At 44.5% G+C, this 21,671-nt stretch overlaps 1 protein-coding gene across 2 annotated transcripts in view; it reads right to left on the bottom strand.

The window, feature by feature from the left end:
• SMG7 (SMG7 nonsense mediated mRNA decay factor) overlaps nt 1–21,550 on the bottom strand; it is a 65,776-nt gene extending 44,226 nt beyond the window's left edge. For both annotated transcript variants that reach the window (XM_081012059.1, XM_081012060.1), the window contains exons 1-2: nt 21,395–21,550; nt 229–260 (exon numbers count right to left, since the gene is read on the bottom strand). In XM_081012059.1, coding sequence (XP_080868185.1) covers nt 229–260; nt 21,395–21,423 — 61 coding nt within the window. In that variant the 5' untranslated portion in view covers nt 21,424–21,550. The remainder of the gene's footprint in view (nt 1–228; nt 261–21,394) is intronic.
• Between the last annotated feature and the right edge of the window lie 121 nt (nt 21,551–21,671).

Genomic DNA, 21,671 nt, shown 5'->3' with positions numbered 1-21,671 from the left:
ATGCGTTACTTCCGGGTTTTGCTGCTCGCGCATGCGCAGATGCTCAAAATGACATCACACGCATGCGCAGAAGCGGTGAATTGCGACCCACGCAGACGCGGGTTGCGTTCGCTTCAGGATGCGAACAGGGCTCTGGAACGGGTCCCATTCGCATCCAGAGGTAGCAATTGTGGAAAGCAGACCACCCAAGTTTCTGGCTGATTTGAAATGAAAAGCAAAGCTCATTACCCGTCATGTCAGCCTTCAGGACTTCTGCCTGCCTGCAAATGAAATACAAAATAATAATTGTCAGAACCAGAAAGGGCTGATGAAAGTAAAAATCCAGCACATTCACATCTTAGGTGCCCCATTTTTATGGGCACAGTACAACCGATCTGAATTTCAATCAGGAAGACTCAAGGGTGTCAAAAAAGCATTTCCTATAACACATTAAGTGGGAGTAATTAGATGCTCAGTATCACATATCCAAAATTATCATTAGAAGAGGATGCATTTAACCATCTTACTGAGATACCAAACAATAGAAAAGTAGTGATTCTCTCTCTCAAAAAAAGAAAAGGAAGCCCACACTATAATATTTCCTCTAGGTCAGGTTTAGTGACTTTGACATTTACTTCTATCCTATTAAATGCCCCCTGAACACAAGATTTGTAATTCTGAAACTATATATTCAGCAAGACTCTTACCACCCCACTCCCCATGCCATCCCGCAAAAAGTATTACCATAATGCAGAACCAAGATATTGAACTCATTTCAGTTCTGTTGAGAGACTTTGCATTGGAATAAGCATATGTAAACTGCCAAAAATATAGAAAAAATAAATTTCAAGGGTTTTGGGTCCAGGTAATGGACAATGGTATTAACCTTCAAAAGCAGTGGCGGAGAAAGGGGGGTGGGCCGGGTGCCATCCTGAGGGGGGTGACGGCTGAACGCACCCGCTCCCTGAAAGAAAGCAGCGGCTTTGGGCAAACAACATTGCCACGCTCCTTCTGCCCCCGCTGCTGGTTGCCCTGGCGGGAAAGGAGAAGCGGGGCAGGGTGGGGGTGGAGGCTGAGGGTGGGGAGAGGTCAGCGCGAGCCCGAACCTCCAGGATACCGACCCTGGAGCCCCGCCTCTGCCTCCTCCTCTCCTTCTCAGGGAGCCCGGCTGTGCACGTGTCACCTTGAACCAGGAATGCATTCAGCAGATTCCCTGGTTTTCCAGAAGTGGAAATGGTGGGTTGGGGAGAAGCCTCGAGGGGTCCATTACCCCCATGGTGGATTCAGCTATAACTGTTTACATTGTGTTACTTTGGTATTTCATAACATTGATCTTATTGTAACTAGTATTTAAGACGGTTCTGCAGTAAAATTTTGAAACTCGTTCTTCCGGTGAAGAAAATTCATTTCTACACAAGATCCAGCTGAGGGATTCCTCTGAACTCCAACAATCGGATATCTTGGAATCCATATCCCTAGAGCTTATCATCCCATTTCTTAGTGTTTAAACAACTTTCTTTCTTTCTTTCTTTTTAAAAATGCCCCTTAAACAAATGGTGCATTTCAAAACGAAGCTTCTCTCTCACCCGCCGCTCCCCCCCCCCCGGGCGTCTTTCTCCTTCATTTCTTTCTAGCACAAGCCTCTCTAGGCATTTGTTTCAGTTTCTTTGCAATTCTCCCCTTTCGCCTGCCTGGCAGCAAGGAGTCCTGTCCCCAGAAAAGAGAGAAGTGGGGCGAGAGGCCCCAATCCTGGCACAGTGTCATGTGAAAAGGGGCTTTTAAAAAGAAGTCACACGCCTTGCAAGCATCAAAGAAGGCGTTCTGCCTTTTTTCTTCTTGGGGTTCATGGTGAGAGGAGCCCCCATCACCCTTTGAGAGACAGAAGATTACTCCCAGCAGCCCTGCAGGGTAGGCCTCCTTAGGGCCTTTGAAGTTTGGCTTTGGGCGGGGAGTGGGGGAGGCATACCAGCAAAGGTAAGCGAGGCAGAAAAGATGGGCGGACGAAGGCAGCAGAGGCAACTTTTTCACTCACTGCCCCCCCAACCCCTATGGGGTGTTGGGGCCTGGGATTGTGGTCTGTATATGCTCAGAGGCATGCCTTCCCTGCATGGAATTCCAGTTACAGAGCTATGAAAAGAGCTCTCCTGTGGGGAGAAAGTGTGGCCTGCGCTGCAGGGTTGCTGTGAGCCCCCTACCGCCACCCCACCTCTCAGCCACATGCACCAAGCTGCCTTGGGGCAAAATGAGAGTGGCTGTTGCAAACCCTTCTCAGCCACGATCCTCCTCCAAGCCGCAATAGAGCATAACAATACAAGTGGTCTACACAACAGCATTGTTTTATGTTACTCCCTCAGGCTGCCCACTGTGCAGTATAGAAAGCAGACTACATGGCCCGGCTGCTGTAGTCCACTGTCACCCTCTGCACCTTAAAAAAAAAGTTGAATAAAGAAATACAAAGTAAAAGGCAACTTAGGAAGAAAAGCAGGGTTTGATTTGATTTAATATTTGTATTTTGCTTGTCCAAAAACAAATGTTGAGCTCAAAGTGTTTCACAATAATCACAAACAGCATTATTGCAATCTCTAACATAAAACACAGCATCATATAAATATAAATAAGACAAACAATGACAAATTCATTTTTTAAAAAATTATACAATGCAATAAAGTCACAATACTGTCCTCCCTTATGTGCTGCCTTTTTGTTTGCAGCGGGGGTGAACACAACAGCCAGTTGCCCAGCTGGTCCAGTTTCACAGGTGGGGAAAACTGAGGCTGCTCAGAGCCTGCCACTCTTTCCCCAGGCAACCTGTGATGGCTCTGGCCAAGACCCTCCCTGCCCCCCTGGCCTCCGGCTCCTGCTCCCCCTCCTCTCTGGTCTTGAGCCCCACCAGCCTCCCTGGTCTCCTCTGCTTCTTCCTCATCTCCCAACAACTTCAGTTTCCTCCAGAGATTCTATTTGGTGCTGATGTTTTAAGAACGCTTTTCAAACAATCAGCAAACCAGTATAATCCAAGAAGCAGTCCCCAGTTTGGGGCCAGCGTTCGAAACTCCCATTGTTCTAGGCGCATTTTGCAACAGGGAATTTCATTAGTGCAAGCAGTTTCTGAGCTCTGGGTGCCTAAGATTTCAGATTAAAACTGCAGAGTGGAAGGAAAGGAGGACCTTTTTCGGCCTTCCCACTTCCAGCCACTCTCTGAAGAATGGAAGAGACCCTTTTCAGAATATTAGTGGAGTGGGCAGGGGAAGGATTAGAGCATGTGAAAAACAAACATAAGATTTTAGCTGCAGTTCATTCATTTTCAGCTTTGTATTCTTGTTATAAAAAAGTACGCCTAGACATTCTGTTGTTGCGCCCATAACCTAGGTTTAAGGTGCCATTTAGCTCCTAGCTTCCATATCTGATGTGCCTCTGCTCAGAAGGTCCTGGGAAGCTCCTTCAGAGCAAGACTGAAGCAGATTCCTCTTTTCCCAGCTGGGTTTTGCTCTTTTGCTCTTCTGCCCCCCTACTTTAGCACCTGAAGCAGCCTTGTCTCCCTGCCTAACAGGAAGGCCACCCTTTCTCTCTTTCTTTGGCCTTTGCTATATCACAGGCCTAGATGCATAGCAAACGTTTTCGGGGAGCAGAGGCAGGAAGAGAAAGACTGGAAGCAGAATCAGAAAGGGCATCAGGTTGAGATCGGCAAAGCTCTCTGGCTTAGCCATCTTGTCAATTGAAAACAAAGTAGCGAAAGGAATTGATGATGTGATTTCAAAGTTTGCAGAGAACAAAGTTAGGAAAAAACGGTTTTAAGTGCTTATGCTCACAATATTAAGTAAATAAACCTGAAAATTACACTTTCCACTGTGAGTATCTTATTTTTCCTTCTTTTAAGAATTTCAATGTGGGGTGGGGTGGGGGGGACAAGAAATTTTCCGCACCGGGTACCATCTGACCTTGCTATGCCACTGTTCAAAAGTACTACATAATATTACATTTCGGAACTCCCCTCATATTGACATCAAGCAGGCACCTTTGCTGTAATCTGTTCAGCACCTGCTTAAAACATTTTTGTTTAGGCAAGCCTATCCAGACATGTAGAAGTTATATGCGTTTAATCTCTTTTTAGCTAGTGTTCATTTTAATAATCTTGTTGATGCTTTTAAATACCTGCTTATAACTGTTTTTAATGGGAAATTTAATGTTTAGTATTTTTGCAAACAGCTTAGAGGTTGCTGTTTCTCTATAATCAAACGGTATATAAATTTTGTTAAATAAATTAATAAATAGATCTATGGATTGATAGAGCCTATTATGTTTCCCATCTTTATTCACATACATGAAGTTTGCCCATCATGCTAAACCACAACATGAATAAGCCAGCACACTATTCACCAACCCCCTTTCCCTTCCCTTCCCTTCCCTTCCCTATGGGAGGAGTTCTGCTTTATCAAAATCAAAAGTTCCGATTCCCATCCCCTTCATTTACTGTAACAATAAATGAGCTATGGAGTGATGACAACTTTTTCTTGCACAGATCTTGACAACTGCAAGTACCATCTCCTTAAACTTCACCATATCTAGGAAACTAGATCACCAAGTCCCAACACCCCTTCCCCTTTCAGCTGCTCCCCATGTCTGCTTTGCCAATTTTGAAAGGAATGCTAAGCGTACCCGATAGTCTAATTCAGGGGTCGGCAAACTAAGGTCCACGGGCCGGATCAGGCCCAATTGCCTTCTAGATCCGGCCGCGGGCAGTCCGGGAATCCAGGCAGCTGGCATAGCGCACACACGTGATGGTTTCTGCGACTCAGCCAGGCTTGGGGGTCAAAAGTGAGGCGGGCGGCTGCTGGAGACAAGCCCCTTCTCCGTCCGCTGTGCGCGCAGCAATCTTTTATTCGGGGGGTGGGGGGGAGAGGGAAAAAGAGCCACAGTTCAGATTTCCACCATGGAGCTGCCGGCAACTGACCTCAGGAAGGGCACTTGCGACAGCAGGGGCTCGGAGGCGCCTCGGGAGCGACGCCCGCTGGTGTCTGTGGCAGCGGTGCTCCCTGCCAGAGGGAGCACCTGGGCAGCTGCACTCCAAAGCAGTTCTGCTGGGGAGGCCGCTTGTTAGCTACACAGTGCAAGCCACGGAAAGGTAAATAGCTGCAACCGCCTTGTCTTCCCTCACACAGGGAAAAGAACGTTTTTGCTTGAGTGGCACTGGCCTGACTTAGCTTGGCCAATGGTTTTTCCCTTCACCCACCCATGCGCGCACACTCTCAAGGGCTGACAGAAATGGCGCGCTCACCTTAGCCCCCCACCCCCCACTCACGAGAGAAATAATAACTGTCAACATGGGTTTTTGCCAAAAATGCGGGTCATAATCATGGCAACATATAGTCCGGCCCCCCACAAGGTCTGAGGGACACTGGAACAGCCCCCTGCTGAAAGAGTTTGCTGACCCCTGCTCTAATTAGTAGTTTCAATGTCGTACAGCAACATGCGGTTGTGTAACATGCAAACATGATTTGATGCAGAAGTCCAACTAGTGGAAAGGAGTTTCAAACTAGTAGAGAACTATGCATAACTTTTAGTTATTGACACTACTATTTAACCATATTTTGAGACAATATTTCACAACACTTTTTATGGGTAAATTTAAAGCCTTAAGAGAAATTATCAGAATTATCGGAAATTATCTACAGTCTCATTTCTATCAAGAAATGATGCACTGTCAAGTAGTTAATTATCTGGTTCTACTAAATATAATAGAGCTGGTCTAGTCTTATCTTACCAAGTACTGTGTTAACTACCTGCTTGTTGTCTGTCCTGAATCTTGGACAGACTCTAGTATTATGAGGAAGAAAACTACTAACCATCCACTTTTGCCACACCATGCAGTTTGCAGTTTCTATCTGAATTAAGTACACTAAATTCTAGAGCCAGAGGAAACCAAGTATCAGTAGCTTCAGTTTTATTCAACTGATTTATAAACCATCATCACTCTTCAGGATTATGCAGCTATACTGTAGTACCTTAGAAAAAAACCTAATGAACTTACAATGTGACCCCCCCTTCTAAAACACTCAGGATGTTGAAAAACCTGCATTTTCTAAGACTCTCAGAAAATATATCAGATAAAATATGTTCTAGAGTTTTTGTCATTTGAACTATAGAAGAAGAAGAGAAGCGTTTGGATTTGATACCCCGCTTTATCAATACCCGAAGTAGTTTCAAAGCGGCTAACATTCTCCTTTCCCTTCCTCCCCCACAACAAACACTCTGTGAGGTGAGTGAGGCTGAGAAACTTCAGAGAAGTGTGACTGGCCCAAGGTCACCCAGCAGCTGCATATGGAGGAGCGGAGACGCGAACGAGACTACCACTCTTAACCACTACACCACACTGGCTCTCATCCTCATCCCATCTTCTCTTTGTCCTGTGTTTAGAGAAAACATTTTGTTGTAGATAAAAAGTGCAGTTATGTTTTAACCAATGTATAAAAACAAAGATTTCAGCTACATTTGAGTTATTCTGGTAAGGTCTAAATATTGCTTTGGTTCATCAAATGCAATCTATATTTTACATATAGCTTTTGCAAAGGCGGTTTCAAAACAAACAGACTGCCATGCCATGCTATGTTTGTATACTTTCCCCTAAAAATAGTCATAACCTTGACGCTCCAACACCTGCTGTCAAGGCTCCTGTCTCAGGGCCTGCTTCCTGGCAGCTGGTACTTTCACCCCCAACGTATGCACCTTTCAATTCCTGCTCTTCCCTTTAGCAGTTTCTCCCACATTAAAATTACTTTAACTGACAAGATCTCACAATTGTCCAATGGAGAATCTGTGTGAGATGATAGTTTAGAATAGTAGGTGCAAGACTAAAAAGGGCTCCCTACAGTCACTCGTCTAGTTCAAGAAAACCAACAGCTCCTTAGGGGTCAAAGGGTCCTCAATGATCCATGCTTTGCAAAGGTTCTATGCTTCTTCATAATGCACAAATAAACTAAACTGGCATGCCAAATGGGTAGGAGAGAGCCAGTGTGGTGTAGTGGTTAAGAGCGGTGGCCTCGTAATCTGGTGAACCGGGTTCGCGTCTCCGCTCCTCCACATGCAGCTGCCGGGTGACCTTGGGCTAGTCATCCTTCTCTGAAGTCTTTCAGCCTCACTCACAGGGTGTTTGTTGTGGGGGAGGAAGGGAAAGGAGAATGCTAGCCGCTTTGAGACTCCTTAAAGGGAGTGAAAGGCGGGATATCAAATCCAAACTCTTCTCTTCTTCTTCTTCTTCTTCTTCTTCTTCTTCTTCTTCTTCTTCTTCTTCTAGGAAGGCTTAACTTTGCAAGCAATGCATCAACACCTGTCCAGAATGTGGGACACTCTGGATGCAGAAGGTCCCAGCCTCAATTTCTGAGACAGCTTGTTTTTGGGTTTGTTTGTTTTTTTAAAAAAGAGACTAGGCAGATGGTGATGGAAAAACGTCTACATATGACTCTGGAAAACCACTGCCAGTCAGAGTAGGCAATACTGAGATAGAGAGACAAGCAGTCTGATCTAGTTTATAACAGTTTCCAGTGTTGCAATGAGTTTGCAGGCAACTAGGGGTCCTTGTAGTAAATAGGTTTGCCCTTCACGCTACAATGCTAGGCATTCTGCTAGTTTGAAATAAAAGATGGCTCCCAGTGGAAGCAACCCTGCTTTGTGAATGGTCCCCACTAAGATCAGCCATTTTACAAAGTATGACCAAAGTAAAGGTTTGAAACAAACAATGAATACAGCTAAAGAGCTTACATGTAGAACATCACATTTAAATAACCTGACCGTATGCACCAGCCTATTTGCTCTGAGCACTACCACAACAATACCAACACCTGCCTAGGCTGACATGCTAACACAAACAATATTGTTTGACTTGGCCGTTTTCTCACCATTTCATATTATGCTTGTAAAACAGCTCTGGAAACTGTCATTAAAGGTGCACAATATATATTTATTTAGATAAACAAGCACACACATTCATCAATGGATTGGTGCACACGTTAAGAACATTTACACATGATAATGTGAAAAAGCAAATTATTTGGCCTGTGTTTTAAGATATTGTTACTAGTGCTGCTATTGTAAATTTGTTATATCGTGTTTTTATGCTGAGTACACTGTCTTGAGTAAGCTATGCCTAAAAAGACGGCTTGCAAGTCATTTTATGTATGTGTCACACCAATGGCTGTTATGCCTCAGATTCCAAACACTAGAAATGCTGGAGGAGAGAGGAAGAGAATGTGATTGCACTCTTATGTTCTCCCCTACCCACACAGTGAGGTCTTGCCAATGAGTTGCCTTCACAAGCAAGAAAGAACATCCTGCATGAGAGAACAGAAGCTACAATGAGAAAATTTCTTCAAAGATGAAAGAAATACAGTGGTACCTTGGTTGGTGAACTTAATTCATTCCGGAAGTCTGTTTGACTCCTGGAACGGTTTGAAAACCAAGGTGCGGCTTCCGATTGGCTGAAGGAGCTTCCTGCACTCAATCAGAAGCTGCATAAGCCACGTTGGATGTTTGGCTTCCAAAAAACATTCACAAACCAGAACACTCACTTCTGTGTTTGCGGCGTTTGGGAGTCAATTTGTTCAACAATTAAGCCGTTCGACAACCAAGGTACCACTATATATTTGAAGAAACATGAAGAAAGCTAAAGAAATGTGAGGAAACAGTATCTTTAGAAAAGCTGATACAAGTTTTACTGCAGAAAGCATATCTTCAAAAAGTTACCTATCTATAAGACAGATCTGTTTATCTTTTATGGTTACATTGGTTCAAATGTTTGAAGACTACAGAAATACATTTAGGACCAATATAAAGTTTGCAGGCAAACCAATCCCACTGACTTTGCTGTGGTCTAAACCACTGAGTCTCTTGGGCTTGCTGATCGGAAGGTAAGTGGTTTGAATCCATGCGATGGGGTGATTTCCCATTGCTCTGTCCCAGCTCCTGCCAACCTAGCAGTTCGAAAGCCTACCAGTGCAAATAGATAAATAGGTACCACTGCGGTAGGAAGGCAAACAGTGTTTCCGTGCTTAACTGTCCAGGGGTCCTTTACCTACCTAGCTCACAAAGTGGCGTAGCATGACAATGTGAGGGGGGGGGCGATGGCTCCAAGCGCTGAATTCGGATGGGGCACAAAGCAGTGCCCCCATGACAGGCTCCCTTGCTGAGGCAGCATGGCTGCCATCTTCCAGAGCCATGGGAAGGTGAGCTACACCCAGGTTGGGCCTTCAGGGTTGTGGGGGTGCATCCTTCTCCTTGTGGCCAGCAAAGGGATGCCCAGTGGGGTGATGTCCTTGCACGCCTCATGGCAGTAGCATGGAGAGGACAGCTGTCTGCTTGGCCCTGGACTTGCTGGTGCCCACGCTCGTGCTGCAAGTCAAGGAGAGGCAGACAAGGAAGGGCTACACATGGTGCCTCAGCCTGCTCTCTGCCGCCCTCCTCCTAGACTGGTAGCAGCTGCGGCTCTGGCACTGCTGGGGTGCCACCAAGCCCACCAAAGAGCGCCAGACATCACTCCTACTGGGAGCTTGCACACGGAAACTGGTAGACGACCACCGTGAGGAGGGGCTGGCACAGCGATACAGAGAATGAAGTCCACCTGCTGCCTCCCACGCAACATCCACTATGAGGTTAGGTGGCACAATTACTGCCTTGCCCCAGGCGCTGGCAACACATGCAATGCCACTGAACTCACATATTACACTTCTTTACACAAGCACCTACTCATGAAAGATTGAGACTGCTTCCACAGCAAAATGTAGGCTACAGTCCACTCCCCTTTGTCTGGAAGAATAGGCTGAAATTAGTAGAAGTGTCCCTCTGCTCACAGGAGCTCCCCATCTCACCTGCTTAATGGGGTGTTCGGGGACTGAGGCAGCCCAGGAGCTGATCATGGTACCAGCTCTAGGCCTGCATGCCACTCCGGCTGGTATGAGTGATGATACTCTGGATGCGGCATTGGTTCTGCTGCTGCTGTGCCTCACTGTTTAGATGGGCGCTGTTTTGTCCTGATCACCTTTTCCCTGCCCTCATCCCAAGACTGGCCTTACCTTTGTAACTGTAAAAACTACTCTGAAAATTTATTATTTCAAAACTGAAACCTTCATCTGGTTGTAAATATTAAGATTATACCAGCAAGAATGAGTCTTTCTGTAAAAAAAATGATTTAAAACGAGTCTTACTGACTAGTGATTTAAATTGTGATCTAAATCAATTTGATTTAAATCAAATCCACCCTGCAAGAATCAGCACATGGTCAACAGCACAAGAGCACACAATGCAAATCTTCATCCTGAAAAGTGCCATGTATGAAGAGAACTGAAGTCTGATCTATGCATTCAGCAGTGAATACAGGTCTGGGTCCATGGGGTCACGAAGAGTCAGACACGACTAAACGACTAAACAACAACAACAGGTCTGGGAATCACAGCTAGAATTTTGCAACTGGTAAGCGGCAGGCTGGCAGGCATGATTTCCAGGAGAGGCAGGAATAGGTGCCTCTTCTCCCACAGTCCTTTCAGCAGCCACTTTACCCCCAGTCATGCCTGGGTATAGGGGCTTAAGTGCACAGCCCTGCATGTCACTGCCCTGCAATCCACCGTGGATCCTTCAGTTTTCCGCATGAAAGTGGCTTCCAAGAACTACAGACCTATGTTTATTACAATCGAACCTCCATTTACATAACCCTCTAGTTACGTAAACTTCAGGATGTACATGCGGCAAACCCGGAAGTATTTTACAGGGTTTCACCACACGCACATGCACAGAAGCAGTCCTCAAGTTATGGAAACCTCAGGATCTGACCGGACCTCCGGAACAGATCCCGTCCGCAACCGGAAGTACCACTGTACTACTGAATGGCCACAACGTAAACACAAGCAAATAGCTCTCAGCCACTGGTTATGGCTAACACCACAATTTGCACAGGGGACATTCAAAGACTAGAAAACACACAATCAAAAATCTTTCACGTAACAGACACACAACTAGATGTTTAGTACAATTATGCATGCAAAGCACACTTAATTTTCCAGTTTCCCTTAATTAGTGAGGCTGAATACATAGTGTATGAATTCTGACAATACGAGTCCCAGTGAAGAAAAGGGAACCAGTATGAGTGCAAGAACTCTTGTAATTTCATGGGCAGACTGAAATAGGGGAGGTAGGTGAAGCACAAATCTGCATGGAAGCTTTTCCTGAAGTACTAGAAGAGGAGAATAAGAAGCAGATAAATTCTTTGCCAGAAGAAATGTTTTATGCTACCATTGCTGGCAACATTTTAAAATCAACACTCCAATACTTGAATTTCTAGTGGAAGGTATATGATTCTGGTACTATAGTCATTCGATCAATGCCGTACTTTCCACCTTTATCTAATTTATGCTTCCAACCTAAAGTAAGCCAATGATCAATCAAGTTGGTAAGATGTAATAAAAGACAAAAAAAATGTATGTACCTAATCTACAACCACAATGCCCTTTCTCAAAGAATAGTGTGCTTTTTGATATTTTAAAAATTCATATTCTGCGGTAAAATCTTATCAAGGAAATACTGCACAACCACCTTTTGAAGACCACTGGGATAGCAGCAGGACTCCGCCACAGAACTTCCACAATCTGCAGCAGTCCCCTATTAATTAGAACTACCTTCCTATACCAAATGCCTGGGGATAGCCAACATGCTATGAGGCCTTCAATTCACAGCGTACCTTTTCTAAAGCTTCAGGACTCTTTGACTGCTGGTCTTGAACTCAGGAAGAGACAAAACTGGCAGAAAGCCATCTCTGTCAGATCTACAGCAATCAATCTATGGAAGCTACAAGACACCCCCATTTTTCTCATCTCCCTGAAACAGTCCCATAAAGCATGCACTGGCAAAGAAAGCCAAAAAAGTAATTTGTTGGGATGGGACTATGTAGATAGATCCTCGAGTTCTCAAAAGGGTGCACTTTCTGAAACTCCCTCTGATAATTACTCTGCAACAATGGTTACCACCAAAGTCAGACTGCATCCAAGCTGTAGCAGGAGACTGTAAAACAGACTGTAGTTATAAGGTGTTAATGTAGTCCAAGAATCCAGACTGTTACCATGTATATCATATAACTTAGAACAAGAGGTGTTTCCGCAGAGTGCCCTTCAAATGTTGTTGAACCCAGCTCCCAAGAGTCTAAGCCAGCATGGCCAATGGACAGGGGTGATGAGAATTGTAGTCAAATGGCACACAAAGGCAATAATAATAATAATAATAATAATAATAATAATAATAATAATTTATTATTTGTACCCCGCCCACTCTGGGCGGCTTCCATAGAAACCAAAAATACAGTAAAATATCACAGATTAAAAACTTCCCTGAACAGGGCTGCCTTAAGATGTCTTCTAAGAACATCAGGTTGGCTACTCCTGATTTAGAAAGTAGCATGCGTGGCTATCTGGATCAAGGAAAAAGATTAGCTAGGTATGTTAAAACTGGCACAACTAAGCAAATACTACCATTGCTGTTATTCTCCAGCTTTCTTTGACAACAGAACTTAGTATAAATAAGAATGCAAAAACACAGAGGGCCAGAAGTCTAAAAAAGCGGGAGAGGAAAGAAATGCTGAGTAGTTGCAGCTCTCAGGGAAGGTGACGACCGGGCATTACCAAAAGAGATCTGAAAGAAAACAGAAGGATAAAACACTGGTTTTCAAACTCTATTCAGTGAACCCCAAGGTGAAGCTTATCAGGGATTCTTCTCACTTAATAGCAACTTCCCCAAAAGACAGCTTGTCAAACAGCAAGTGTTCCAGATGCACTGGACAAAGATGAGGCTCATGTTCTGTATGAAATGACTAACCCAAGAGCATGTCTCAGAATAATCTTCTACCCCACACAGGTTATTTGGAAGACAAATCAGTGAGAAAGAGTTCCCTAAGAGGAGAAAGTTTAAAACCACCGTCACTGAGCAAGATAAGGAAAAAACACTATTCAATTAACTCATACGCCTTTACTTGATTTTTAAAAACTGAATTTGTGCAAAGACTAAAGCAGAGGTAGGGAACCTGTGGCCCTGCAGACACTGGACTCCAACTCCACTAAGCCCAGACAATAGTCAGGGAATCTACAGTATTTATCCAAGATTTATCTAATTATAATACCAATCTCGATATTCATCAAGCCTTCCAGCTCTTGATACATTTCCAACACAATATGCAAAGACAAACAGATTGCCAACACCAGGGCTATGGCAACAGTGACTTCCGGGTAACATAGGTTGGTACAGTTTGAAACCTATGTCAAACTTGAAATTTTGACCCCATGAATTCTAAACCAAGCACATCATCAATAGCATATAGTAATGTTTTAAAAATTTTACTCTTTCTCCCCAAAATATAATTTCTTTTACAGTTTATTTTTATTTTCATAGAATCATAGAATCATAGAGTTGGAAGAGACCACAAGGGCCATCGAGTCCAACCCCCTGCCAAGCAGGAAACACCATCAGAGCACTCCTGACATATGGTTGTCAAGCCTCTGCTTAAAGACCTCCAAAGAAGGAGACTCCACCACACTCCTTGGCAGCAAATTCCACTGTCAAACAGCTCTTACTGTCAGGAAGTTCTTCCTAAGGTTTAGGTGGAATCTTCTTTCTTGTAGTTTGGATCCATTGCTCCGTGTCCGCTTCTCTGGAGCAGCAGAAAACAACCTTTCTCCCTCCTCTATGTGACATCCTTTTATATATTTGAACATGGCTATCATATCACCCCTTAACCTCCTCTTCTCCAGGCTAAACATGCCCAGCTCCCTTAGCCGTTCCTCATAAGGCATCGTTTCCAGGCCTTTGACCATTTTGGTTGCCCTCCTCTGGACACGTTCCAGTTTGTCAGTGTCCTTCTTGAACTGTGGTGCCCAGAACTGGACACAGTACTCCAGGTGAGGTCTGACCAGAGCAGAATACAGTGGCACTATTACTTCCCTTGATCTAGATGCTATACTCCTATTGATGCAGCCCAGAATTGCATTGGCTTTTTTAGCTGCCGCATCACACTGTTGGCTCATGTCAAGTTTGTGGTCAACCAAGACTCCTAGATCTTTTCACATGTACTGCTCTCAAGCCAGGTGTCACCCATCTTGTATTTGTGCCTCTCATTTTTTTTTTGCCCAAGTGCAATACTTTACATTTCTCCCTGTTCAAATTCATCTTGTTTGTTTTGGCCCAGTTCTCTAATCTGTCAAGGTCATTTTGAAGTGTGATCCTGTCCTCTGGGGTGTTAGCCACCCCTCCCAATTTGGTGTCATCTGCAAATTTGATCAGGATGCCCTTGAGTCCATCATCCAAGTCGTTGATAAAGATGTTGAATAAGACCGGGCCCAAGACAGAACCCTGTGGCACCCCACTAGCCACTCTTCTCCAGGATGAAGAGGAACCATTGATGAGCACCCTTTGGGTTCGGTCAGACAGCCAGTTACAAATCCACTGAGTGGTAGCATAGTCAAGACCGCATTTTACCAGCTTCTTTACAAGAATATCATGGGGCACCTTGTCAAATGCCTTGCTGAAATCAAGGTAGGCTACATCCACTGCGTTCCCTTCATCTACCAGGCTTGTAATCCTGTCAAAAAACGAGATCAGGTTAGTCTGACATGACTTATTTTTCAGAAATCCATGCTGACTATTGGTGATCACAGCATTCCTTTCTAGGTGCTCACAGACTGTTTGCTTAATGATCTGCTCCAGAATCTTCCCTGGTATTGATGTCAGACTGACTGGGCGGTAATTATTTGGGTCCTCTCTTTTCCCCTTTTTGAAAATAGGGACAACATTTGCCCTCCTCCAGTCTGCCGGGACTTCGCCTGTTCTCCAGGAATTCTCAAAGATGACTGCCAGTGGTTCTGAGATCACATCTGCCAGTTCTTTTAATACTCTTGGATGCAGTTCATCTGGCCCTGGAGACTTGAATACATCTAAACTAGCCAAGTATTCTTGTACTATCTCCTTAGTTATTCTGGGCTGTGTTTCCTTTGCTGAATCATTTGCTCCAAATTCTTCAGGTCAGGCATTGTTTTCTTTATCGGAGAAGACTGAGGCAAAGAAGGCATTGGGGAGTTCAGCCCTTTCTGTGTCCCCTGTTTGCATTTCACCATCTTCTCCTCTGAGTGACCCCACTGTTTCTTTGTTCTTCCTTTTGCTACGAACATACCCATAAAAACCTTTTTTGTTGCTTTTAACCTCTCTAGCAAGCCTGAGTTCATTCTGTGCTTTAGCTTTTCTGACCTTGTGTCTACACGTGCTGGCTATTTGTTTGAATTCCTCTTTGGTGGTTTCCCCCCTTTTCCATTTTTTGTACACATCCTTTTTTAATCTTAACTCAGTTAAAAGTTCTTTAGATAGCCACCCTGGCTTCTTTAGGCACCTTCCATGTTTCCGTCTCATTGGTATTGCCTGAAGTTGTGCTTTTACTATCTCCCTCTTAACAAACTCCCAGCCATCATGAACTCCCTTTCCTTTTAGTATTCCTGTCCATGGGATCTCACCCAGCACTTCCCTAAGTTTTATGAAGTCAGCTTTCTTAAAGTCAAGAAATTGAGTCCTAGTATGCTTGGCTGCTCCTTTCCGCTGTATAGTAAACTTCAGAAGAGCATGATCACTCGTGCCTAATGATCCTTCCACTTCTACCCCACTAACCAGGTCATCCACATTGGTTAGGACCAGATCTAAAATGGCTGTTCCTCTTGTTGCTTCTCCCACTTTCTGGACAATGAAGTTGTCTGCAAGGCCAGTGAGGAATCTGTTTGACCTTACGCTCTTGGCTGAGTTTGACATCCAACAAATATCCGGGTAATTGAAGTCCCCCATTACTACTATCTCCCTTCCTTTTGCATGCTTGGCCATCTGTTCCAGGAAGGCATCATCTATGTCCTCCGTTTGGCTTGGGGATCTATAGTAAACTCCCACAATGAGGTCACTGTTATTCTTCTCTCCCTTAATTTTGACCCAAATGCTCTCACTTTGGCTTTGAGGTTCTAAATCTTGGATCTCTTCACAGGTATACACATCCCTGACATATAACGCCACTCCTCCTCCTTTCTTGTCTGGTCTGTTTCTCTGAAATAGATTGTATCCCTCCATTATTACATTCCAATCATGGGACTTATCCCACCAGGTTTCAGTGATGCCTATTATGTCATATTTAGTTTGCTATACCAAGAGCTCAAGCTCATCTTGTTTATTTCCCATGCTTTGCGCATTAGTGTACAGACATTGAAGTCCATTAATCATTCCCCCGTGTCTCTTATTTAAGGATTTTTTCCTCCCACCACTAGGTCTGCGTGCTGTTTGCTCCATTTTCAACAAAAGTAACAAAAATAAAAACAAACGACAATGAAAGAAAGAAAAGTATACATAAAAACATTATCAAATCCATAAAATGGGATTCTCTGAATCCTTGCCTTCCCTCCCCCCTGCCCCTAGTTCCATAAATTTCTTCTCAATTTCTTTTACAGTTTAAACGAAGTCCTATTTTGTGTTTTAATGTAATCTGATCTGTTTTATAGGCCAAACATCTCAGTAGGAACAAACCCTGTACAGACTGATAAGTTCATAAACACTAATTCAGAGTTGAACTAGGGCTTAGAGGAGGAGAATAGTGCAAAGTTAAAGTCACAGAAAATTATTTTTTCTTCCTTCTGTACAATTTACTCCCCCCCCCCCCGCCCACAACTCTATAGGAAAATACTTTTAAAAGATAAAATACTGTGCAGAAAACATGTTGGAAACAGAAGACATTTTGTAAAACAACCCAGATCGATGTTCCCCATTTCTGGCTCTTGATTTTCTCTAGATTAGGAGGTCAATAATTGATACTCAAATACAGTTGTACCTTGGTTTTCAAACAGCTTAGTTCTTGAACGTTTTGGCTCCTGAACACCACAAACCCAGAAGTGACCGTTTTGGTTTACAAACTATTTTTGGGAGCCGAATATCTGATGGGGCTCCTGCAGCCAATCCTAAGTCTTGATTTGGTTTCCGAACGTTTTGGGAGTTGAACAGATTTCCGGAACGGATTCTGTTCAATTTCCAAGGTACGACTGTACTGGCAGATTTACATGTGCAAAGTTAAGTCACCTTGAGGTGAAAACAGAGAGTGTAAGATCAAAATGGCTTTGATTCACAAGGTATGGCAATTTCACATCAATGGGGAGTTGGTACAATTTGGAACTTCTGTAAGGCTATTAATGAAGACTTTGAAAAATGTTAAAAAATCAACTGTAATACAGTTTCAATTTCATTCACTAGACTTCAAATACAGTAGATACTACTTGACGTTCTGAATTAATACTGGATTTCACTTTGAAACAGGCTCAAAGACAACCCCACATTGATAATGAATGTAGTGGTAAACTGAAATTTCCAATTCTGCTCAACAGGTGAACATGAGAAGCAAACAAGGTTTTCAAAGACCTTTTTTTGCCGCCGCCCCCCCCCCCCGGAACCCTTATGATGCATAATTGACAGAACTAAGGACACATTAGCCAGATAAGGATTCTTCTCATTCCTTGGAAACAAATATATTTTGGATTTCATAGGAAACTGGTTTAGTTTATGTTGTGAATGTCCACAGGGCCTGAAGGAATGTCGGACTTCTTTTTAAAAATACAGTGCAATCCTATGCAAGTTAACTTAGAAGTAAATCCACTACAGTATGTTCAATGGGGCTTACTTCTTCATTCCCTTCTCATTACTTCTGCTTTGCCTCTCACAACTACCACAAATGATTTCACATAGTTCTCTACTTCACTTTTCATTGTAGCATGTGCAATCATGTTTGCCCTACAACTTTACCACTATGACTAATAGGGGCTAACTACTATTGGAATGGCACCAATCACTGCAGAAGCCATACTTCTCCAATTGTACCCATTTATTAGCAGATCTTTATTGTGGACATATCCAGCAGTGGCTACTTCTGTTTCCAGCTGACTTTGCACATAGCAGCAGAGGTGATTTAAAGGGCCTAGAATATTTGTCCTGTCCCAATTCATCTTCTCCTCATTCTTCCCCCAAGAAAGGGATATTAGTCCATTATTTTTTGAAAACACAAACAAAACCAGATGTTTTGGAACTGCTATAAAGGGCTTATGAAGTACAATCCAAACAGAATTGTTACCACAGAATCTAAATATGTAACCTCTCTAGGAATATAAGCAGATGCAACATAAACACACAAGGTATCTAGAGAAAAGAAAGCATTTTCAGAACTTTGTGGAGAGCCTGTTGTCCATAACACATATGCTGAGCTACCATTGATGACTGTTCAGAAGCTTCAACAGATATAGAACTCTGCAGTCCATTTTCTGACAAAGCAAGTGTCAAGAGCAAAATTGCCACCTTCAGGTTATAAAACTATGCACTGTCAGGGACATAAGGGCATCCAGAAAGGAACTGTCAGTGGATTCCCTGCAGTTACTTCAAATATTTATATGCTGCTTTTTCAACATTTTTCACTAAGTGGCTTACAAAGGAAAGATAAAACCATAAATAATGCAATATGGCATTTAACAAAACACATGAAGTCAAGAATAAAGTGTATTACATCAATCAAACATGGAAATTTGAAAAGTAGGGGTTCTGTTGGACAAGGTCTCTCCCCTTCAAAAGCGAGTGCAGATTCTGCAGCAGATGGACTGATACTAACCCAGACTACAGGCAGGGGAACCTTTGGACTCCAAATGTTGTTGAACTACAACTCCCATCATCCCTGGCCACTGGCTATGCTTGCTGGGTCTGAAGGAAGCTGTAGTTCAGTCACATCTGGAGGACCAAAGTCCATATCTGGACTACAGCAATCTGCTTCTCACCAGCATTATCTCTGATTTTCCTGAATTCAGCTTATCGGCTCAATAATTTTTTTCTGAACCCAGCTGCAAAACCTGGTTAAAAAGAGAAATGTTAGCTCCTGGATACTTACTTAATAAGATACAGAACTGGGCACCAGTGTACTGATGACACCCAAAGGTGATACTCCAAAAGTCTGGAGGAACTTGCACAATGATTTCATACAGATGTTAAACAGCAGTAAACCCCTGAGCCCTGTGAAATGCAACACAGCAGTTGTCATGGGGCTAAAAGCCTCTCCAATGGTCTCCCTCTTGGTACATTCAAACTACAAGGAATGAAACCACTGAAGAGCATACCTCAAAATGCTCTAACAGGTGCTGGAAACTGACAAGGTCCACAGTATCAAAAGCTGCAAAGAGCTCCAAGAAGGTCAGCAAGGACAGCTTCCCATGCTGATCTCCAGGCACAGATCTACCACGGCCACTTCTGAAGGCAGACTGAAAAGGTATCAAGGAAGAATGCAGCATCAAATAACACCTGGAATCTCTCTGCTATCATCTGTTCCAACAACTTCCCTGAGGAGGGAAGGGTGGATACAGGTCTGTATCTGGCTAGGTCTTCCTTATTCAGAGATACTTCTTTTGGGAGAAAGCAGATGACAGCTTCTTTTACAACAGAAAGAGCAAAAAAGAGCATCCTGCTGTATCCTGAAGGCTCACTAAGGACACCTGCGCAATTCAGATAACCGTATCTCAGCTTCCTTTGCCAGTTTTTTTCTGAAGGTAAAAAAAATCATTTAGAGCTCTCATTTCTGTGCTTCTGTGCTATAAACAAGGAAGGAAGCACACTTTTGTTTGTGACAATCTTCACTGCTAGAACAAGACACCAGGATGTGTCAATCTAATGTGTTATCATGCAGAGCAACCATATGACCTACATATATTATAATAGATGAAAAGCATTTAGCAATGGTCACATTCTAAAACCATCTAGACTAATATAAAGTTGATCAAGATGGTAGAAGGATCTTTGAAGCATAACTGACTGAAAACCTTGAGGGGACGCATTCTCTTTGTCCATGGTTATGTTCTGCAACTTCATTATTTAAAGTAGAGTATACACACCTTACAGCAACAAATGCCTCCTGGATTATCTCTGCTCTCTAATCTGCTCCCCCATAACTGCTAAAATGTTTACAGTGGTACCTCGGGTTAAGAACTTAATTCGTTCTGGAGGTCCGTTCTTAACCTGAAACTGTTCTTAACCTGAAGCACCACTTTAGCTAATGGGGCCTCCCACTGCCACTGCGTGATTTCTGTTCTCATCCTGAAGCAAAGTTCTTAACCCGAGGTACTATTTCTGGGTTAGTGGAGTCTGCAACCTGAAGAGTCTGTAACCCGAGGTACCACTGTACTACTACAAGCTTACAAGAAGAGGATTTGAGGCTACCAGCAGACAGACTGCTGTTCATTTTGCTATAGCATCTTACACAGAGGAGCTCTAGATGCCTAACCTATTGCAGTTACAGGCTTCGCTTTACACATGAAGTCAGATGCTGGTGCCAAAAGAAGCAGGACTGTTTAGCATGAATGGGGCACACCTATCCAATACTGCAGAACTCATGCAGAAAGGCAAGAGAGCTATGGCAGCAAAGTTGTCATGCTCAGCTTCTTATCCGCCACTACACAGCAGCTTTAAGTGATCAAGGGTCCCTCACTTCACTTCCTTAACAGCCTATTCCTCTCAACCATGCAGTCTTCTCATTTGCTCATCCAACCATCACCTCTCCCATCAGCCATGAAACATCACCACCCTCCTGCACATTCTCATTTCTCACCAAATCTCCCTTCTCAGAAAGAGCACTAGAGCAGTTCCTCCACCATAATACAGCAGCCTAATTCCACACCCTTTCCTTTGACGCCTTACCATTTTTAATTGCTCCTAATATATAGATACCCCACTTCCCACCCCCAAAACTGCTCTTCCATGCAGAATGCCTTTTTAAAAACTCCTCTCACATTCCTTGGCATGTCTCTGGAGGCGAGTGAAGCTGGTGCGAGCACACCAGTGTGGCTGGCAGGACAGGGAGGCAGATGGTAAGGAGCCCACCTCCCACTTCTCACCTTTTCCTAACCGAATCTTCGCTTCGGGAGGGCATTGTGGAAAAATCCCAAGCAGGTGCAGTTAACGTTGTGTGTGTGTGATCATGTTCACCTTGTATATAGACCCATTACATAGGCAGGCAAGACGATTTCCTTTCCTTTCTTTTTCAAACCTACATGCCCTTTTTGTTGCATGGGCACCTGGCCGCCGGGATGGCACAATGTGGGGAAAGCTCCTCGGCCAGAGGCCATGTTCTTCCGCCCCCTCCTTCAAAGGGCTCCTGTGTGGCACAGCATCCCCGGCACATGCCCGCCGGCCTCCCCGGGCCTGTACACGGGCAGGGGAGGCGCGCCTGCGGAAAGATGCGGAGGCACCGCACCCGCCCTTCCCAAGAGGTGCCAGCAGCGGGGCCCCTCACCAAGGCCCTGCCCGGAGCTGCCCCCTCGCCCCCCGGCCCACCCCCGGCGTCCCCCGCCGCCCTCCTCACCGGAGATACTGAGCGCAAAGCAAGCTCATCCTCCGCCGCCGCCGCCGCCGCCGCCGCTTGCCCGTTCACGCCGGCCCTGCCTTGGGTCTCACAGCTCGGGCCCGCCTGCCGCCCGGGAGCCGCCGCAGCCCGCGCTGCCGCTGCCGCCGCCTCCGGCCGCCGCCATCTTCCCGCGTCGGGCCCAGGCTCTTCCTGGAGGGGGAGGGGGCGAGGGGAGGGGAAACGGCGCCGCTCTCCGCCTCCCGCCCGGGAGGGAACTCTCGCGAGACCCGCGCGT

Source organism: Podarcis pityusensis, assembly GCF_964106645.2.
Source record: "Podarcis pityusensis genome assembly, chromosome: 6".
Lineage (NCBI taxonomy): Eukaryota > Metazoa > Chordata > Lepidosauria > Squamata > Lacertidae > Podarcis > Podarcis pityusensis.
Note: the sequence above shows the minus strand (reverse complement) of the source record. Positions and strands in the feature narration are given on the sequence as shown.